At 34.9% G+C, this 22,830-nt stretch overlaps 1 protein-coding gene across 1 annotated transcript; it reads right to left on the bottom strand.

The window, feature by feature from the left end:
- Window positions 1-373: 373 nt before the first annotated feature.
- On the bottom strand, window positions 374-20,917 carry LOC122794943 (adhesion G protein-coupled receptor F5-like). Its single transcript, XM_044063538.1, has 3 exons — window positions 20,846-20,917; window positions 12,659-13,987; window positions 374-445 (listed from the first exon to the last, which is right to left on the bottom strand). The coding sequence occupies exons 1-3, from the start codon at window positions 20,915-20,917 to the stop codon at window positions 374-376; spliced, it is 1,473 nt and encodes a 490-aa protein (XP_043919473.1).
- Window positions 20,918-22,830: the final 1,913 nt, after the last annotated feature.

A 22,830-nucleotide genomic window follows, 5' to 3' on the forward strand; every position in this document is an offset into this window, starting at 1 on the left:
TTTGTATTCCTTTTTTGAGATATCTTTAAATTCTTCTCTTAGACAATGAGAAAGAAATAATACATTCTATTCTTCCTTGTTAGGCAGAGACTGGTATTTTAAAGTACTATATCCAGCATTAATAATGCATTACCTCCTGATGAAAGACTCATGTAGCTTGAAAGCTCAAGTAGCTGTATTATAATACACTGGCACAGTAAAAGGTGATACATTATATCTGTGTTCCAGCACTTTTATCAGTGGGCTAAAACAGTGTGTTTTCCTTTTTATTTAGCTATACAATAGGACACAGACTGTTACTGAAAAAGTTCACATGAATGAATATATGATGATCAGTGGTGTAGCTCAGGAGATAATGCAAAATCTGTCATTTTCAATAGGCATTAACAATGTCAGAGCACAAGGAAGCAAGGGTTACTCTTTCCTTTTCAGCTGATGAACAAAGCTGTGAAATGTGAACAACATGTAAATAAGTATAGATAAACTGAAAAGACACATGGAAAGACCGTCCTCCCCCATAGTGCTTTTTTAGGCAATGCTAAACTGAAAGTACTTCCGACAAAGCAAATCAAAACCAAGAAAATCTAAAGGCATTACTGCTCAATGCTAGGAGTCTAAACAAAAAAACTCCACTCCCTAGAAGCTCTCTTCTAACTGTAGCCTCCAAACAAGTTTTGTGCCCTATGAATGGAGAACAGAAACAGCCATCTGTCTGCACAAAGGTGGGTCATCTACAAACCCTGGAAACTATAGACCCATAGGTCTCACTAGTCTCATATGCAAAGCCATGGAAATAATTATCCTGTAAATGATCAATAATGACATAGGAAACCTCCAGATACTGGACCCAGCCCAATTTGGTTTCATCAAGGGCATATCATGCCTACTCAACCTGGTGGACTTCCTTGAGAAGGTCACCAAAGCAATGGATAAGGGCAAAATGGTTCACACTGCCTACCTTGACCTGGCCAAGGCATTTGACACATCCCCTACTCAGGCATTGTTGACAAACTTAAGAGGTTAAGTTCAGACACTTAGGTGACCCCATAAATAGCCAGCTGGCTCACAAACAGGATCCAGGAAGTTAGAAATGGGGAGTCCACCTCTACAAATAGGCCAGTCACAAGCTGAGTCCCTCAGGGATCAGTCCTGGAACTACTCCTTTTTGGCACTTACTTCTCTGAGGTCAAGACCAACATCAGTGTCCACTGGCTGACTAAATTTGCAGATGATTGTAAATTAGGAGCTGCCATTGAATCGCCGACTGACACAAATGTTCTTCAGGAAGGGCTGACACAGGAAAACAACTGGTGTCAGAGTCATGGACTAAAACTAAATGCCAAGAAATGCATAATAGTATCCTTCAGGAAGTCATCTACTCCTAGTAGCTATCATATTGACAACATACCCCTAAGAGTTTACCCAGCAGTTAGGGACTTGGGGACACACATAGACCATACTCCAGCCTTTGCCCATCGTGTGTCTACAGAAGTGAGGAACTCATTCTATGCTGTGCAATTTATAAATAAAGGTATGGCATCTAGGTCCAAGGAAGTCATTGTTTCACTGTATTCAGCATTCATCAGACCTATTATTGAGTACATTGCCCCCTTTGGTATGTACCTAACTAGGCATATACAACAATTAGAACATTCACAGAGGTTCCTCACTAAAAGAATACAGTAAGTAGCATGTCCTGTGCAGACCACCTGAAGGCCCTAACCCTATATGCTGTCTCCTACAAGCTATTGAGAGGAGATCTATGCCTGGCATGCAAGGTATTTTCAGACCCCACTATGATGTACAGCCTGCTTATCTGCAAAATAAGCAGCACCAGAATTACCCATTCTTGCATGTGATCGAAATAGGGCCTGCTGGAGAGGCAGGTATGTATCCCAGAGGCTACCTCTTCTCTGGAACAGGCTCCCCATCCATGAGAAGTAGAGTTCCTCCCTAACCCAATTCAAGTGTAGCTTGTACAACTGGATGGAAAACAGAACATTTATCTCTAGTTTGGCACATATGTCTGTAATTAACACATACAACCTGTAAATGGTTCAGCTCCCAGACCCCTGTTGTAAATCTTTCACCTCCAAGAACCTGTTTACACTTATCAAGGGTATTAGAACTTGTCAGAGATGTGGGATGCATGGTTAGGCTTAAAAGGTCCCCTTGTAGTTGTTATCCCAGTAAACATCTATTACTATATGAACCTATGAAGGTGGGAATGAGCAGGCAAAGTATAAGGCTGCAGAACTTTGGACACAGGGAGTGCTATCTCCACATCCCTGCTACAGATTATGGGCACAATCTCACTGCTTGTGCATACCCATGACACAGTACCATCTGCGGGTACACATGTTGATAGAAACAGTGTACTTCAGGGAAGTGTGGTAACCTGATTTTCAGGCATTTCAGAACCTGACCATAACCATTGTGGGTGGAAGATACCACAACGTGTAGGGGTTCAGTATCAGTGCTTGCAACAGCTGTGGTACCTCCCTCCTCTGAGGGTGGTGTGCGAGTAACTACCATCCAACACATGTGCAAGGCCATCATGGAGGCAAAGGTGAGTTACACCCGGGCCTTGGCAGTTTTTGGGTGGGTCATCTAGGAAGCTCTTGCTGAGTTAAAGGGTATGACTCCTTGGGCAAGATGAATGACACATTGAAATATACAATGTCTGTTCAGCATCATTTATTGGAGGTGAGAGACAGTCCTCAAGGCTAGTAATATCAAGCATACTCAGACTTTAGCCAGCCTGACCTTGCTCAAGCACAATTCTGCTACTGCAGTATGTTAGCACTTCAACTGCTACATGGTGGTGGATGTGTCTACACCCAGAAGAGGCCATCCCCATTATTATGTTCATTATCATGTTTGGGTAGCACACTGACATCTAGCCAGGGTCATGGAACTGCCAGTGCAACTCCTAAGAGACACAGTTCTCATGAGCATGGGGATGTGTATAGGAAATAGTGCCTATATTACATAATCAAACTTTTAAAAGTTCGAACGTCATATGGTCGAGACTATATGATCGAACTTTTAAAAGTTCAAAAATGCAATAAAAATAATAAACCAAAGAAAAAACCTACCTGAACGGTTAAGTAGGGGGGAAAGACACCCTGCACCCCCCCAAATGGGGGGCTGTGCCCCCCCAGACCCCCACTCTTTAAATATACCAACTTCAATATCGCACTACAGTGCAGAAAAGGTAAATATTCCCATTCTGCACTGTACGGAGATCTCCTTTGAAACGTTCGAACTTTTAAAAATTCTATCATATGGTGTCAACCATATGACGTTCGAACTTTTAAGAGTTCAACAACATGATATAGACCCCTGGAAGTAATACCCTCTGCTATGCATGCCTTTCAACCTGTCCAGTAGGCCACAGGTCAGTGTTCACCCACTTGTTGAGACTGTATTCTTGCAGACACACACATCACCAAAGCCCTTAGTACATCCCCCCACACACACACACATCATTAACCCATCCCCCCACACCAAACTTCTACATACTGCTCATAAGTGCCCTCATTCTGTTTGTTACACCTCAGCACTCACACACTTCCATGTGAAAGACATTTACTTATGTACCCCACCCTCCACCTTTGCAAATAATGATAACTGTGCCCTGCCCTTGTAACATTCTTACTGCCTATGTCTGATGCACAAAGTGTCCAGGCTATGTGTATATATGCTTGGATTATAGTTTTGTATCATAGGTTCTTACTTCACTTGTACAAATGCTGATGAGTGCCCTGTTCATAATATCATTATGACTGGGGATACTTATATCTGATACACAGAGTGGCCAACCTATGCATGGGTAAGCATATCCTGATATTTTTATATTCAACACTTTTACTGTCTGTATCTTCTTAGCTCTTATATATTTATGTAGTAAAGCTCTGTGCAATTTTCTGCCTCTTAGCTAGTGCCATTATGTAGCTGTAAATGAGTAGGGGTCCTTTATCAAATACATTATCTACAATACAGGATAGCAACTCCGGACTAGCCAGAAACCACCAAAACAAAAAAAATAAAAATGAAACGGCTAACTTTTTGGATGCCAAGAAAGACAAAAATGTATAGTCTTCGCTTTTCCACTTTATTCATACATGGGATCTCTTCTCTAGAAAACGGGAACTCCATGTTGTTCTCCTTTTTTTATTAATTTCACCATATGATGTCATATTACACACACACATTTAGTTTGTCCCGAATATAATATTTAACATAACTGAATTTGATTTTTTTCAGTAATTAATTTATTTTTTGATACACTATAAATGTGGAAATTTCCTTCAAACTAAAAAAATAAAAAAAAAATTTGTTTTTGTAAAGTATATCTTTATATTAACATCAAATGTTTTCTATCAAATAACATCAAATGTTTTCTATTAAATAGATAACAAGGTTTTTTAAGTTGAAAGTATTTTTGATTTTTGGTTTTGTGACATTTAATGATCAAATACGATGTCAAATTAATGGTTATTGATGTCTGATTAATTGTCACTTTACATTTGAGAGAGAGAATGTCAGATTTATATTTGTTATATATATATTGTATATACATTTTTTATATCATTATTGTTATGTTAGTGTTTAGGTATGGGGTGTGTGTGGGTGTGTGTGTGCGGGGGGGGTGTGTGGGTGTGTGTGGTGTGTGTGTGTGTGTGTGTTTGTATTAGTGTATATGTTGTGTGTGTGTGTGTGAGGTGTGTGTGTGTGTGTGTGTGTGTGTGTGTGAGGGCTATTTAACTGTTTACATATTTTTTTTGTTTTTCTGTTTATGTATTTTTCCATATTTTTACATTTGTATTTATGTATATATATATATAGATATACTTTTTTTATTTTTTTTTTCATTTTTTTAGTATATTTACAATTGATACAAAATTGTATCAAATATATATACATTTCAACACTAAATGTGTGTGGTTAATATGACATCATATCCTGTAATATAAAAAAACGAACATGGGGAGTTTTCCCTTTTTCTGAAAGTCATCCATGAAATGAATAAGGAAGAGCGCTAAATACATTTACTTCGTTGTCTTTCTTGGCATCCAAAGTTCGAGCCGTTTTCATTTAGTTTTGTTGACATTATCTACAATACTTACATTATTTACATAATATCCACTATTTAAAATTATTCACCATTTCTAAATAATTTTTCATTTATGTGGCTTCATATAACTGTGCCTTTCGCTTCTTGTGCATTCATTTAATTAACCCTACTCCTTTTCCAACAACCAATGTTTTATTTTTTTTTATATTTCTGCCAAAGTCCATTTTTCATTAATCTTGATGTTATTCAGTTGTTCATTCCATATTGTCCACATAATATTACTTTCCCTGTATAATATCCATATTCTGACATGTCCATATTTATATACTCCAATATTGTAATTCCTTCCAACATATTCTCTCACATATTTTCCCACAATTTCTTTACCCAATTACATTTTAAAAATACATGTTCTGTTGTTTCAGCTTCTCTACAATAATCACATACTGTTTTGTCTATTCTTTTGTATGGTGTGTTTGCTTTTATTGGCAACTTTTTTATTGATAAGCTCCATAAAATATATTTGCATTCTATATATTTTCTACACCATACTGTTATACCTTTTATTCCTTTGTTTTTTCCTCAATATTTTAACATGAATACACACAATAATAATTCATTATATCCAAATATCATAATTTCCTGTTTTCTTCTATCTCCCTTATCTTAATTTTTCACAATGTTATTTTTTGTCTTGAAAATCTTTCATTCCTTTTTTTCCTCTTTGCTCAATATACACCATGTTTTTATATCTTTCTTTTATTATTCTACTTATTACTGGTGCATTTTCCTCTTTTATCTATCTCAACGCTTTATGTAAATTTAGTGATGCTGCATAAACCATTGGGTTTATTAAGCCCAGCTCTCCTTCTCCTTCTTTGATATACAAAATTCCTCTTTTCACAGATTAAACTTTGTCCCTCGTGTAAAAGAGAATATAATTGACTTTATTTCTTTTTCATGCTTTGTAGGGATTATTAATACATTTGCCAAGTATGCAATTTTACTTATTAGCACTACATTTACTAAATACACCTTCCTTCTGTATGATAATTTATATGTTTTCCAGAATGCCCATCTATTTCTTAATTTATTTATTTTTTCTATTTTCACCATTTCATTCCCAAATGTTATACCTTATAATATTATTTCTTTCTTGTTGATCTAAATATTCACTATCTTGCTTTCTTCTCATAATATTTTAGTCTTATATATATTCATTCTCATACTTATAGCTTCCAAATACTCATTTAGGTGCTTAATGACTTCCTTCAACTGTTCTCTATTCTTTGTCACTGCTATTATATCATCTGCATATGAGTGTATTATTGGCACTCTAATTCCTTCTGACATCTTGTATTCTGCTACTTTTAATATAGTATTCATTCATAACTGATGCAAATAAAATTCTACTCACTCGAAATCTTTGTCTTATACCATTTTTTGTCTATTTCCTGACTTAGCCACTTATTCAGTAATACTGTTACTTAATTCTTTTCATGTCTACAATATCTTTTGTATCCTTTCACTAACTTTGTATTCTTTCTTTATGTCCCATAAAATTTTATGTTGTGATTTGTCAAAAGCTTTATTCAAATCACCTGCCATCTGTAATACTTCATTTCACCTGTTCATAATATTATCCACCATTTCTCTTACTATCATTAATAATTATTGGCCTCATTTTCCCTTTATACCAGTTACTGTAGCTTCTAACATTTTGTTAATTTATCTTCTAATGTCTTTTGTATTATTTTTATAAAAATGTTATAGTCTATGTCATTAAGTACTATTGGCCTCCAATATCTTATGCTGCTTTTTATTCCTTTTTCCATATGAATTTGATTATTCTGGCACATTAATTTTTTGCCGAAAGCCTTTATCAAACAATTCATTTAACACTTCCAAAAAATGATTCCTTTGCCATTCTGACATATTTTTACATGTACAATATTCTGTTCCATGTGGTCCTGTCACCGATTCAACATTCTCTGATTTTCAGGTATTAATCACGTCTTCCATTGCAATTTCTTTTTCTAACTATTAATTATTTTGTACTGTTATTTTCTCCTTTCTACTTTTGTTTCCTTTTTATATTACAATCTTTAAAAATTGTTTCTATATATTCTTTTACTACATTCATTATTTCCTGTTGAGTTACAACAGTTTCTCTTTTATCATTTCTTATACATGGAGGGTACTTCTTTCCTTTTTCCTTGTAAAAAAATACCTTTGTTTAAACAATTTTTTTAACTTCTCTTGGTTCATTTCATACATTTCTTTCATTCTTTCAAAGTAGTCTTTTTTATTCCTTGCCACATCTACAAATGCTTTATTCCTTATTTCATCTTTCCCTCTTTTCTTTCCTTGCCTTATCATTCTAAATAACATTTTTTATATTTATCTTTCAAACTTATCCACCATAACATCCAATTTTTATAAAATACTCTCATTCCCACATGATCTTTCCACAATTGTCTTATCAACTCTACTCTTTCCTAATCTAATTCTTCTTCACTGACTCTTTTAATTATTTTACCCATTCTTATATATAATTTTCTTTCTTCTATCTCTATTCATGTGGCCAAATGATCTGAAAAAAACATCCCTTGTGTCCCTTCTTGTGTTATCTTTAACCTTTCAGAGATTATACAATAATATATCTGACTTCTTACATTACTTCTTTTATATGTCTACTGTTTGCTATCCCAAATCAATCTATCTATCAATCTATCTATCTATCTATCTATCTATCTATCTATCTATCTATCTATCTATCTATCTATCTATCTATCTATCTATCTATCTGTATAACATTTTCCACTACTAATCACTTCTAACACCACTTTTACATCCCCATCCCCTTTCCTTCGTTACCTCAAATCACAGCTGAAATCATCCACTAATATTAAATCCATGTTCACACTTACATAATTTAAAATCTTAATAACCAAACCATCTCTTACTTTCATCAAAACATATTCATAAAGTACTCTACCTACTAATACCAATGTAATGTCCAAAATTTTTATTGAATCCTTACACAGTATTCCTATACCTGAAAATGTGTATTTTCCTATATTCACCTCACCCCCTCCATATTTTTCCTGTTTGCAGTCTCTCTTCTTCAGTTAATATTCTTATGTCCTCAAATATAGTCACATCCATATCCAGCATTGCATGCCACTCTAATATACCTGTTCTTCATGATACATTTTTATGGTATTCACATTTATTGCTAACACTCTCAAGTCTTCTCTATTATTTAATTTTTACTTTTATTTCACTTCTTGTTATCATTTACCTTTTTTGTTTTCTTTAAAACCTACACCTATGTTTTTTCTTTTTCTTTTACCTTTTTTTCCAATAGTGTTTTTCTTCCTTTTACTAATTCCATTTCACTTCTTCACTTATTTCTGATACTCCCATATTTTCTTTGTCTTTCCTTTTCTCTTTTATTTCTCTTTCATATGTCTCAATATTTTCTAATGTTATTTGTTGATTTTGCTCTTCTTGTTCTATCTCTTTTTCATTCTCTATTTCTTTAAGCTCTTACTTATTGTGTTCTTTACAATCCATCCATAAAGGCCCTGTTTGATTTGCATTTGAAACATTTCAGTTCACATTTTTTGCATCATGGCCTTCATTGCCACAAATAAAACATTTCATTTTATCACAATTATTAATTAAATGATTACTTTTTCCATAAAAAAACAAGCTTTTGCTCACCTCAATATTTCACTGTACCTTTGTTTTCATCTATATTTATCATACTTGAAATATGTATAATTTTATCCTCTTCCATTTTAACACAACACTGCTTTCTAACCCTCCCCCCTAGTCCATAAACATCTATTATCATATTTTTTAATAATGTCCATCACTTGTTTACACACAGTCTTAAGGTATTATTTTAGTATTTCATTTTCCACTTCAGTTTGAAATTGTACATATATATTCTTTTTTGATTCCCTGTTAAATACTTGAAACACATATAATGTCCATGGTTACAGTTTTTTCCTTTTCTCATACTGTTCTAAAAACTGTTTTCATATATTGTCTTAATTGAAATAAAATGTCACAAAATGTGTCTTCATTAATATGAATGACTGCTCTTACATCTTGTGGCGAAATGCCCAGGGGTGTTATGATGTTATCCCGGATATCATATCTGCCCAGTTCTTCTTCTTGGCTACAAATTCTTACTAGATATTTCTTTTTTTAATGGATTATTTTTTTAATATTTCCTGTGATTTAAACTCTGTGGTTTGCTGCAAATATATCATCAGTATTTGTATGTTCTTTTATTATTTATTATTAAATATATGTAACTGTTTTATTGTGGCTGGTCCTTTTAGAAAATATTTAACCTTTGAGAGTGCTTATATTTTTTTAGTGACACTGTGGGGCCACTCCTGATAGTTCTGCTGTGAGGTCAACTACTTCCATTTGTATTAGTATTAATATTGCAGAGTATAATTGGATTCCTTTTGTAAATGCTTTAGCATAGCTGGCTGGGTGAGTGTCTAGTGGCAGTGATAACTGCCTTATACTCTGGGAAGAAGGGGGAATAGCTGTGTGTGTGTGTGTGTGTGTGTGTGTGTGTGTGTGTGTGTGTGTGTGTGTGTGTGTGTGTGTGTGTGTGTGTCAGCTACTTGGAGCAGGGACAAGAAGCATTGTTTTCACAGAGAGGGTGCTGGAACACTTGGCTTGGAAACTAATCTGAGGACTTAACACTATAGCTTTGCTAGTTGGGAGCCTTAATGGGGCTTTGGATGGGGAGAGAGATATAAAGAAATCCAGGCCCTGAGTTGACTGTGTTCCCTGTATGCTCTTAAGGGACATTGTACTCGGTACAGAGAACTGCATCTGAAAATACTGTGTGTAGCTATTCCTCTCAAAGTGAATGGTCTCCCACAGTGTCAGTGCTGAGGATTGAAGCTCCCTGATCATTGACCCCAAAAGAGGGTTGTCACATACATCACTTACAGCTCCACTCCATGAAGGCTTGGTTGCCTTCTCAACATCATTAGCATGCAGCACAGCATTAGCATATACATCTGCTTTTCCTTATTTACCAACCAGTCTTATCATGTAGCTGTGCATTGTAAATTGCACACATTGTACTCTTCCTCACTCATTGCACAATTTCACTTAGCACAATGCAGTGAATATTTACGAATATTTTCCAGTTGCTACAGACAGTATAGTAGCAATTTTAAGTGCATACAGCAAGTGCAAAATATGTTTACACATAGGGACCCCAAAATTGGAAAAAAAAAGGTTATGAAGTCACAAATGATGGGGATAACCCACATATCTGGGGAAATGGCATGGTTTTGGCACAACCTGAACCAACTACAAAGCAACTTACATGAAAAGGGATATATTAAAAAACTGATAAAAAATGAATTGGCCCTATTACATCTTTGAAACAGAAAAATTACCCTTCTCTCTTCAATCCACCATGAAGGAAACAAATGAACTCACAAAATGAAACTGACAAAAGAAAAGCACAAAGGAAGCAGGATTCTCATATTCTCAAAGGAGTCTGTGGAAATAAAACACATGATGCATGAAAACTGGAGCACCATCTATTAATATGATACTTGACTCTGAGCCTACTTTTCAGCTATTGTATACTTTTCACCACTTACTTAATACTTGAGCGGAGTCTCAACAAATCTCCCTCCTGTGCATAGCTAAAAAAATATTGTAACACCATGTAACTTCATTTTTTAATATTTTTGCCTTTTGACAAACCATTAAATTGTACGCCGTCTTTGTATTCTGCATGTTATTTTCTGTAATATTCTGTATAATTTGAACATTGTTTGTATTATTGGAGCTTTTCTCCTTGGGTCTCCACTGAAAATGGGTACCATACCAGTCAGAATTTCCCAACAAACAAATGACAATAAATAAATAAAAGACACATATTTAAGAGCTGGGTTTTGCCCACCATGGACAGGAATAATGACATATTTCCCCGCATGACTCCAGGATGCAGATGCTGTGACTTTATAAGTAAGAGAAACAGCTTTTATCACATCTCAAAAAATTACTATAGCACAGAAAGAGATTAAGTTTTCAGGATCAGCTGCACAACATGTAGAGCATTCAACACAGGCGACACTATTACTGCCCTAGGGATAAGGGTTACTTAACACTTAGCAGACACCTGACTAAAATATCTTAATAACCCCCAGACATATTCCAAGTCACATGTATGTACACACATATATATATATATATATATATATATATATATATATATATATGAGTCCCCTTCACATGGTCGACATTTCAGAATGTCGAAGACCATATGGCTGAGACCATATGATCGACATTCAAAATGTTGACCATGCGGAACCAGCATCTGCAAACAGTGCGGAATGGAAAGATTTCCATCTTTCGCACTGTAGTGCGATCTCGGAGTTGGTATATTTAAGTTCTGGGGCGTGGAGCCCCCCATGAGGGGTGCAGGGGGTCGTAGGCCCCTTGCTTGCAGTGTGAAGGTAAGATTTTGTTATGTTTTTTTTTTTTAATATGGTCGACATTTCGAATGTCAATCATATGGTCTCAGCCATACGGTTTTCGATATTTTGAAATGTCGGCCATATCAGGTAGACCCATATATATATATATATATATATATATATATATATATATATATATATATATATATATATATATATATATATATATATATATATTAGCATACACACACTACATATATACATACATGAACCTTATCTATATAGATATACATAATTTTATGATAAATAAAATATGGCGGTGCAGTGGTGCAGTGGTAGTGTTGTCACCTCACAGCAAGAGGTTCCTTGGTTTCTCAGCTGGGGTGCCTTCTGTGTGGAGTCTGCATGTCCTCCCTGCATTCATGTGTGTTTCCTCCCATTTTTCATAGACATGCATCTAGGGCATTTCTCCCCGGGCCCCCCACTGAAAATTGGCTTTCTTCTAAGTCGGACTTTCCTGGTAAACAAATGCTAAACAAATAAATAAAAAAAATCAAAACAACAAATAGCCATTTTTTAAGAACAATAATGCTCTTCAGAATGGGCATTACAGGGAAATAATAGACTTGATAGTAGTGCTGTGGTCCTTTGCATGCAGCAACAAGCCTCACAATACTGCTGGGTGGTTCATTACTGCCCTATAAATCCATTTATGTTGAGCATTATAGGTAGCATGTATAATATTTACCTCTGGAGTCATTCTTTTTTCTTTCAGAATAGTAATAGCTACTTCTAAAAGAAAAATACATCTGTATCTACCATGTTTGATGTTCAGTAAAAATCATCTCAATTTGGATATCATTATATAATAAATAAAAACAATCAAATCAATTCCAGTATTACTTGGTGGCTGCAACAATGAAATCTCAGTTTAGTGAATCACAGTACATATGTGTGTGTGTGTGTGCAGGTGTGAGTGTGTGTGTGTGCATGTGTGTGGATGTATGTGATATAAGGTATACATTAAATATGTCAGCTTCCTTCATAATAAAAGCTCATTTTCTGGATGTTTTTAAATAATACTTTAACTAGTTCTTACCTGAAAGGAATTAAGTACTGTAAAGATTATCTTTATAGTATAGCTTTTAAAGTAAAAAGTCAAAAATCCAAGTGCCCAAGTAACTCCTAATAATGGTGTTAGGGTAAGAATCATTTTTGCAATATGACAAAGTCTGTTTTTTTCCTCAGATCCATGCTTGCTTGCTTTAAAGCGTTGTACTGCCCGAATAGTTACCACTATCAGAGGAATAACATTGAAACAAACAATAGTCAATGCTGGAATAACAAAAGCAAGAAGTGCTTTGCTCTTGTCCTCATTAAGCCAACAAATGTTTTTCATTGTATAGGTTTTTGCAGGTTCCGTAACAGCAACTGTAACACATGCTATAAGCAAAGGGCATCCATATCCCAAGGAAATTGCAATAGCCACCATGGAAGATCTGCTCATGTAATGAAAAATGAACACTAAGCGGTAAAAAAGGAACAGGCCCAGCACAAACATCCAAAAAAATAGGCAAAGATAGAAATAGTGAGTAAAGAAAGTTAATGTTGTACAAGCAGCCTGTATAGAGTTTTCATTTTGTACAGAAGCATCATCTATTATGAAGCAGGTGTCTGCTATCAGAAGAGAAATAGCTATGTTTACCACAGAAACATGCTGTGCGTAAGAGGTTTTACTTTTCACTACTGATTTCCACACAATTCCTTCAACAATAAGGAGGAGAGTTACACTTGCCATCGATATCCCCATGCCTATGTATTGAATTGTTTCTAATGGAGGATTTCGATTAGAAGTGTTCTCACTGTCTGATGACATCAGAACTGAAAATGGAGTTAGATGGTTGCAGTTACATGTAATGCTTGTATCAGTTTGCATCAGGGTACAAGTGCTTTCCCAGCTAATTGTACTGAAGTTCCAGAAGACACATTGATTTGCTGTCAGTGATGTATTGGTTTTCTCAAATGTCAATGTTACATTATTTATAGTACCACTTACAGTGACTGACATAACTATCCCATTAATGGAGAGGCTTGTAGCATTAACATTAACATTCTTTGGCAAAATTTCATGAAGTGTAGGATATAATATGTAGAGAATAAGTGAATTATCTGACAGATGTTTGAGCTGATCCATAGGAATAAATACTCCATTATTATTAAAGGTTTTGTTAAAGTCTTCATTGCTTGTACGAGACACATTACTTCCTTTCAGTTTAATATTATCGTTTTCTATCTCAATCGTTGTATTGTCAGTTAAAAGCAGCTTTGTAAACTTTTCCACAGCCCTCAGCAAATCTGAACTTTTATTGCTTATGTTTCTCCAGATCATTGTATTGCCAAGTATAGCACTTGCAAGACTCATAAAATTCTGCAAAAAAGAAATCAAAGTGTCATTTCAGTGACTCAGCAAACATAAATGACATTTCTGCTTATATTTTAGCTTGTAATTTAATATTTCAGTTGTTTTGCCTCCAGAAAACACAAATTTCTGGAAGGAGGAAGAAGTTTTCTTGCACTACTAAATATTATGTACAAAGCAAACACTGTATACAGATATCTCACACATTGCTCCTATAGCTTAAAAAAATAATAAATCAACAAATAAACAAATAAATAAATGTCAGTAGAGGCTCTTCATAAAAAAGAATGCAGGATGTAAGCATGTCCTATGCAGACTGTCTCAAAGCCCTATCCTTCTACTCAGTTTCCAACAGACTGATGAGAGGTTATCTGCATTTGGCATACAAGGCACCCTTGGATCCTGCTCTGATAGACCTTTTGCACCTCAGCAAAACAGAACTACTTGATCTAGGGAGTTAAACCTTGATTGCAACATAAATAAGACAAGTCAGCACATCTCAGAGAATTCCCCTCCTCTGGAACAAGCTTCCCATCCACCTGAAGCAGAGTTCTTTCCTAACGCTATTCAAATGTAACTTAGATTAGTGAATGGGAAATCAGAATTTCACCACAGGTGTAGCACCTATGTCTCTAATGGACAGAAACAACCTTTAAATCATACTCTAGATTACCACTTAAATAACCTCTACAGCTCAAAAAATGTGGGATACATTTGAGATGCATGACTAGGCCTCTAAAGGTTCCAGTATCATTAGCCTAGTATACACCTATGAGTCTACATAGAATGCAACTTGTGATCTGAAAACATGGTTCTGGCTCTGCCAAGTTGTATTCACATAGTAGTAGTACAGAGCAGGTAAGTAGAAGCAGACACATGTTGGCAGCAGTGCATGTCAGCTACCAACATGTAGAATTAGGGTACAGAATAAACATTTCTTTCTTTAATAAAAGTACCAAAACTCTAGTGCCTCGGCAATCAGCCTTCCAGGAGATAACATCAATAAGAAAGAACACACCTTATATAAGAACATCAATCAAAATAAAACAATTAAACAATAAAACTTAATTCACTCATTACAATAAATATTTCCAGTTGCATTCCTGATTCAATCCACCAGGTGTCAGAATGTCATATTTAAGCAATAAGCCACGCCTGGGTGTGGGTAATGCTGGATTTACCCATAGTTGGTGTGGTTTGGTCACGAGGGTGAAGCCCGAGTGGCCAAACAAAGACAACCGCGGGTAAATCCAGCATTACCCACACCTAGAATTGGGTTATTTCTATTATACAATGACATTATTTAAGAAAAAAAACGTACTTTTCTTAAATAATGGCATTGTATAATGCCTTCTTGCTGCCATTCCACAGCTGTCTCGTATTCTGTGGCAGTTCTGATGTACTGCGCATGCGTATGCTTATGCAGTACATCAGAGCTGTGTGTGGAAGCAACGGAGAAAGCAAGATCTCCGTTGCTTTTTAGAAAGTGTCTTGCTTTGTTAAAGGAGTTTAACATAGCTAGACAGATTTAAAAAAAGCAATGGAGATCTTCCTTTCTCCGTTGCTTTTTTTAAAGCTGTCTCGCTTTGTTAAACCCATTTAACATAGTGAGACAGCTTTAAAAAAAGCAATGGAGAAAGGAAGATCTCTGTTGCTTTTTTTTTAAGTTCTCTCGCTATGTTAAACTCCTTCAACATAGCGAGACACTTTCCAAAAAGCAACGGAGATCTTGCATTTTCCATTGCTATAACAAAAAAAAAAAGACTTATTCTAATGGAAAAAGTCCGGGCGACCAGACCTTTTTCCATTAATATAAGTTTGATTTACAACGGGCACGCTGACCAATCAGTGTGCATGTTTTGTAATATTAATGGGGGGGTCATTGTATAATTTAAAATAAAAACAGTTTCTTTAAACAGTAACTTATTTTTCAAACAAGTCACATTTGTTGCTTTAATTGGTTCAAGAATGCAACTTTTTAACTCTGAATAGACAACTGATACGTAAACTGCACTTATGTGATTTTTTTTAAAACAACATGTCTATAGAAGTTGTTAATGATGGTATTGATTCAGAAGTTGGTGATAGTTTTTACACTTGTGAATCTTCGTTTTATGATTGTAATGATGATGTTAATGGTTATTACTTATTAGATACTACGATGGTACCAGTGAAAAGCACTTTCATTCCACCTTTTAGACATGAAGGAATTTCTAATTTTTCTTCCATGGTACATCATTCGGTGGATAATATTTTTAAGAATTTTTGGAATAATAAGAAGGCTTTGTGTTATAATTTAAGTAAAAAAGAGTAGCAAACATTACAAAATATGAGTAAGAGACAATATTTAGTCATAAAGTCTTCTGATAAGGGCAATAAAATTGTTGTATTACATTTTACTTAGTACCTGAAAATGTGTATGGATCATTTAAATGTGAACAAAGTGTATAAAATATCAAGTATCACTGCATATGAACAAGCTATAGAATACTTTAAAGACATTTTACAAAAAAGGTTATAGGCTTGGGTATTTGTCTAAAAAGACATAGATGTGAAATTTAATGTAGGTAATTGTACCCTAGCTAAGTTTTATTGTTTACCCAAAGTGCACAAAGATTTGGTTCACCTCCGGGACAACCTATAGTAGCACCTAGTAACTATTTTTTACATAATATAGGAATTATGCTGCATTGTTATTTGACTAAATTTTTAGTAACTTTAGATTCCTATATAAAAGATTCTTTTGATTTTTTAGATAAGATTAAATCTGTGTCCTGGGGGAAGATTATTATTGGATCACCTTAGATGTTAAGAGCCTGTACACTAATATTCAACATTCAGTAGCTCTTGAGGCTCTTATATTTTTTTGTGTGATAGTCCAGTCTCCGGTTATATTACTGAACATATTTATTTTAGTTTGGTCAATATTTTTTTAATTTAACCAGGTGATTTACCAGCAAGTTCAAGGCACTGCCATGGGAGCTCCATTTGCTCCCATGTATGCCAACCTGGTTATGGGGAATTTTGAAATTATTTTTTTATATAGATTAGAGTTTTTTTTTTAGAAAATATGTGATTCATTATTTCAGATTTATTGATGACAATTTTTTTGTGTAAAGGAGGTACATTTTTTGATACAAGATTTTGTTAATATGTTAAATTCTAATCAGTTTGGTTTGCAATTTGAGGGTTTACGGAGTGGTAATTCTATTTATTTGGATTTGGTTTTGGAAAGCAGGAATGATGGGAGAATTAGTATGGGTATACATAGAAAATTTGGTGATGACGGCCATTTTTTGGATGGACATAGTTGCCATCCAGTTCACGTTCTTGATTCTCTTCCATATACGGAACTATTAAGAGTTAGTAGGTCGTGTAGTGAATCTGATATTTTAGAAAAATAAATTCTCTGTTCCTGTCGAATGTTTAAACGTAGAGGGTATAATTTGGAAGTTATTAAAGAGGCTTTGGAGAGGCTATGTTTTTTGGACAAAAATAAAATACATACTAGGGGACATAATAATAATATATCTTAAAGGGTAAAGAATGGAGGAGGTAGGAAAATATATTTTGTTACCTCATAATGTATTGTCTGATGATATAATAGCTAGTATAAAGTACTACTGGCCTTTCCTTGTGGAAGGTAGACACAAGCTTACTAATCTATGACATGTTCCTTTGATTTCTTTTAAGAGGGGTTGTAAATTGAAAGCTATGTTAGTACATGCAACTTTTTATATACCTAGTGTGAGTGTAGGAAATTCTATGAGTAGGTTAGGTAGTTGGGCATGTGGAGGTTGTTCAGTTTGTCCTTATATTTTAGTAGATTTTTTGATAGGATCAATGGTCTTATATTTAGACCCCTTGCAGAATTTACATGTGGGTATAGTTTATGCACTTAGGTGTTCCTGCAATCTTTTCTGTATAGGTAAAAATAAGAGGTCATTTAAGGTTAGACTGCAGGAACACATTAGTGATATCAAAAATAATTAAAAAGAAAGTTCCATTGCTTTTCATTTTAATTCTGTACATGGGGGGGCCTATACAGAGTTAAAAGGTTGCATTCTTGAACAAATTAAAGCAACAAATGTGACTTGTTTGAAAAATAAGTTACTGTTTAAAGAAACAGTTTTTATTTTACAATATGACACTCTGACACCTGGTGGATTGAATCAGGAATTCAACTGAAAATATTTATTGTAATTACGTTTTATTTTGATTGTTCTTATATAAGGTGTGTTCTTTCTTATTGATGTTATCTCTTGGAAGGCTGATTGCTGAGGCGCTAGTGTTTTGGTACTTTTATTAAAGTAATGGTTAAGGTGTTTGCCTTACAAACACAAGGTGCAGGGTTTGAGTCTCACAAGGGATAACTGGCTAGGCTTAAAATGGTACGCAAGGGCAATTAGCTTTGTACTAAACTATGAACCTATGAAAGGAATTAATTTCAGGCTGTGACGTTTTATCGTTCAACCTTTTGTGCTTGGTGGTTCTGGATACAGAATAAAAGTTTGCCTGATAGCTGCCTGGATAATTGTCGGGTTATGACTGGTCTTTTGCCCTGTTGACAAATGGGTGGACATGATCATCTGTGTCATGACAGATGATTATCAGGCACAGTAGTAGGACAAAGCATTACAAAAATTATCTCATCCTTTATAAATTTCTTGGGCATTATCTATTTATTATTTATGTATTTATTCATTCTGTTTTGCCCAACTGGGCAAAAGCTCAAAACTACATCAAAGCAAGAAAATTAGCCACTCATAAAGATACATAACTATCATCAGGTCTTCACTCAATCAGATTATTTGTTCAAGGTATGAATGTCAAGAAATTCACCTCAACAGCAAAACTCTAGAGGTGAATTTCATGACTTTCTAACAAAGTTTCCACCTCCACCAGCTAGGATTGTTTTAATAGCTACATGAAGAAAAAGAAAAAAGCAGATAAACAGCAGTGAGATCAAACACTATAAGTACACGTAAGGATCTGCACAGTACTCCAGTGGTAGCGATGGTGGGAGTACACATAAGGATCTGCACAGTACTCTAGTAGTAGCGATGGTGAGAGTACACATAATGATCTGCACAGTACTCCAGTGGTAGCGATGGTGGGAGTACACCTAAGGATCTGCACAGTACTCCAGCGGTAGCGATGGTTGGAGTACATACACATAAGGATCTGCACAGTACTCCAGTGGTAGCGATGGTTGGAGTACATACACATAAGGATCTGAACAGTACTCCAGTGGTAGCGATGGTGGGAGTACACATAAGGATCTGCACAGTACTCCAGTGGTAGCGATGGTGGGAGTACACATAAGGATCTGCACAGTACTCCAGTGGTAGTGATGGTGGAAGTACATATAAGGATCTGCACAGTACTCCAGTGGTAGCGATGGTGGGAGTACACATAAGGAGATCTGCACAGTACTAAAAAAAGATGAGAAAATGACATCGGAAGACAATGAGTTTTTACTGGAAAGTGAAAACGTATGCAGGATGTTTGCTAATAGGGGGTACCCCTTACCACTGTTAAATGAATTGAAACAGGAAGTCCAAAAAGGTAGACTAGATAGATTTTTTCCTATTTTGGGGCAAACCATTCCCAATATTACAGGTACCCCAGTAAATAACATTAATCATAGACAAGATACCTATGTATTGGACTACAAAGGTGACTCTAATGTTATTAAGCAGGTGATAGGTAGGGAATGGACCAAATTTCTTGAATTCACAGACTTGGAACCTTTACGGAATATTCCATTAGATTTTACATATAGAAGGGATTTAAATTTCAAAAACATTTTTGAGAACAAAACCAGAAACAAAGGCCAGGCAAGGGTAGGTACTTTTAAATGTGGGTTCTGTTCCCAGTGTTGTTATGTGTTCAATGGATCCAATTTAGAATTGATTAGTAGAAACAAAATACTACACAGTTATTGTTTTGCTAATTGTCATACAACTGGACTGGTATATCTTGCTTTATGTAAAATATGTGGGTCTTTCTATGTTGGAAAGACCGAAAGGAAACTGAAAGCACGTATTTATGAGCACTGCTACGAAATAAGCAAACAAAATCATACCAACACATTATATTTTCATAAAATTACTTGTCTAGAAGCTACTTATTTATTTTTTGTATTAGAGGTAGTCGACAAAGACACCAGAGGGGGTATGTGGGAAGCCCGGTTAGAATACCGAGAACTTTTCTGGCAAATTATTTTGGATGCTACCACCCCCCCTGGACTTAATGACACTATCTCTATTAAACCAGTATTAAAACTTAGACAGGCAAAATTATAAATTATCAATTACTATATATATATATATATATATATATATTTTTATGTATTTGAGATTTTATCAAATTATTTTATTAATTAATTTATTCAATATATACAGCAATGCTTTATACTAGAACTCACCAGTATATACATATATACACAAACTTCTGAAACCATACATACTTTTATTATTTTTATTGTACCTATATATTTGTTAGGTATATTTGAATCAATTAGGTTGTTTATACTTGTAACTATATATCTGATACATTCAGTATACATATATTGTATATAGTTAAAAAAATTTTATATTAATTTTAAACTACACCTTTTAATGAAATGTTCCATGTTAATGAATTTATCATTCAATTTATGTGTAAACCAATGAGGTGATACAAGTGTTATTTGAATTGTGTTTATAACTGCTCAAATGATTCCTACTTGGTTTTGCATTGTCTGAAGAAGTTTTTACGAAAACGCATTTTGTTTGTCTTGAAGCGTTCATATACTTGTGTTTGTGTTACAAGGATTATTAAACACACCAATTTTCAACAAGTTTTACTTCATTGATTGGATACGTTCCTCCTTTGGGGGCTCCCAGTGGTTTTCTCATCTTTTTTTGGTCTTTTGGTTCTAATTGCTGGCATCATCGTAGATTACTGGTTTTACTGATGGCTGAGCAACCGGAGGTCGTGTCCGATGAAGTATTTCACCCCTCAGCTAAAGGGGAATTTAGGAAGATGATCGGTCAACTCTCACAACTCATAGAACTACTTACCCCAGCATGCACAGCGTTTGTCTCGCTGACGTCTTCTCTACAAGGTAACCAGGAAGCTGCGAGAGTCAGAGCAGCTCCTTCCACAGTGACAACGGACCATGTTGGTGTTAACAAAACTGCCATTTTCAAAAATGTATCTGCGGCAAGGGATCTATTGGACACTCCTTCCATTTTTCGCGCACAAGAACCACGGAACAGTGCATCGGCAGTTACCGAGGAGAACCATGCACGAGAATCCACATGCGACAAGCCTTCTTTTAATAACACTGATGTTCCTGCCAAACCTTTTATTTTCAACTTCCAGGACATTTTACATAAAAATTATGGTTTCGGATCTCGTACCAACAATGATTCAAACCAGGTAAAAACGCCTATTTACAAAGATAATTTGGACAGGTTATATTACCTTATGGACAAATATAAAAAACTGGAAGTGGACAATGTTTATTTTAACGAGTGTTTAAAACATAAAATGGTCCCCAAGGGACTTAGAATTTGCAAATTTCCGAACAAAGTACAGGATGGTACGGAATTTGCAAAAAATATTGTCAACATTTTTAATAATTGTGGTTTAGAAATTGTAAGAGCTATTATGAATGAAAATGAAAAAGAAAAAATCAAGTTGGTTAAGGAAATGGAACAAGTTAATGATTACATTCTCCAAGACTTATTGTTTACTGTTGAAAGTGAAAGAAAAAAGTACTATGACATCTTTACATATGTTGATAGGAACTGTTGTACTAACATTAACCGTAAGCAAGGCAAACTAGACAGGGACCATAAAGACTACAACGAAGGGACAGAATCCCCTAAACCTAGAACTTACTATCAAAATTTTTCACCTCAACATCATGATTTTGATACTGCTCACAACACAGATGACCAATATGAGCTTAACAATCATGAAAATGTGGAAGATTTTTTTGAGTCAGATATCCCTTTAGATCAAACCCAGCCCCCCCTACCCCAACGGTCAAAGAGAATTCGCAACAAACCTTATGTTCATTACAATTACAACAACTATGGGAGACAGAGAGAAGGGAGGGGATGGAATTAGATAATATATCTAATAGTAACATTTTAATTTCAGGTTCAGTTTGCACTTGTCAAGGTTACAATATTTTTAATTACAGTTCAACCGAGGTGAATATTAATCATTTTAATTTATTTTCCAAAGGATTTAAATACATTCCTTCTAGGAAAGCAAACTTGTCTAGATCTATTATTGACCTCAAGATGTTTATTAGAAAGAAAAATCTCACACTCATGTTCAACAACACTGCCAATGTTTCACCTTCTACTACTCCTTTAAAAAAAACCAGTACATTCAACCCACCCTTACATCCTCAACTTAAAAATCTTGAGAACATTTTGGAAAGGGAGATTAGGAAACATATAACAAAGCATAAGGTTTTCAAGAATCTCACCATTGAGGAATCAAATTTATTGAAAGAACTAACCAATGATCATTCAATTAGAATTATGCAACCTGACAAGGGTGGGGGTACTGTTCTTATGGATGCATTACTATATGAATCCAAGATGAAGGAATAATTAAGTAATAGAGACAAATATGTTTTAGTTTCACTCAACGAAGTTCATATAGCTTATTCTAAAATTCAATACTTGCTCAACGATTTGTTGTTAGAAGGATCCATTTCTTTGGAGAATTTCAATTTTTTACTTAACAAAACACCGAGAGTGCCATCAGTGTTTGGGATACCCAAGGTACATAAAAATTTCACTGATCCACCTCTTAGACTTATTGTTACTATATATATATAT

Source organism: Protopterus annectens, chromosome 2.part1 (assembly GCF_019279795.1).
Source record: "Protopterus annectens isolate FY-2018-M chromosome 2.part1, PAN1.0, whole genome shotgun sequence".
Classification (NCBI taxonomy): domain Eukaryota; kingdom Metazoa; phylum Chordata; order Ceratodontiformes; family Protopteridae; genus Protopterus; species Protopterus annectens.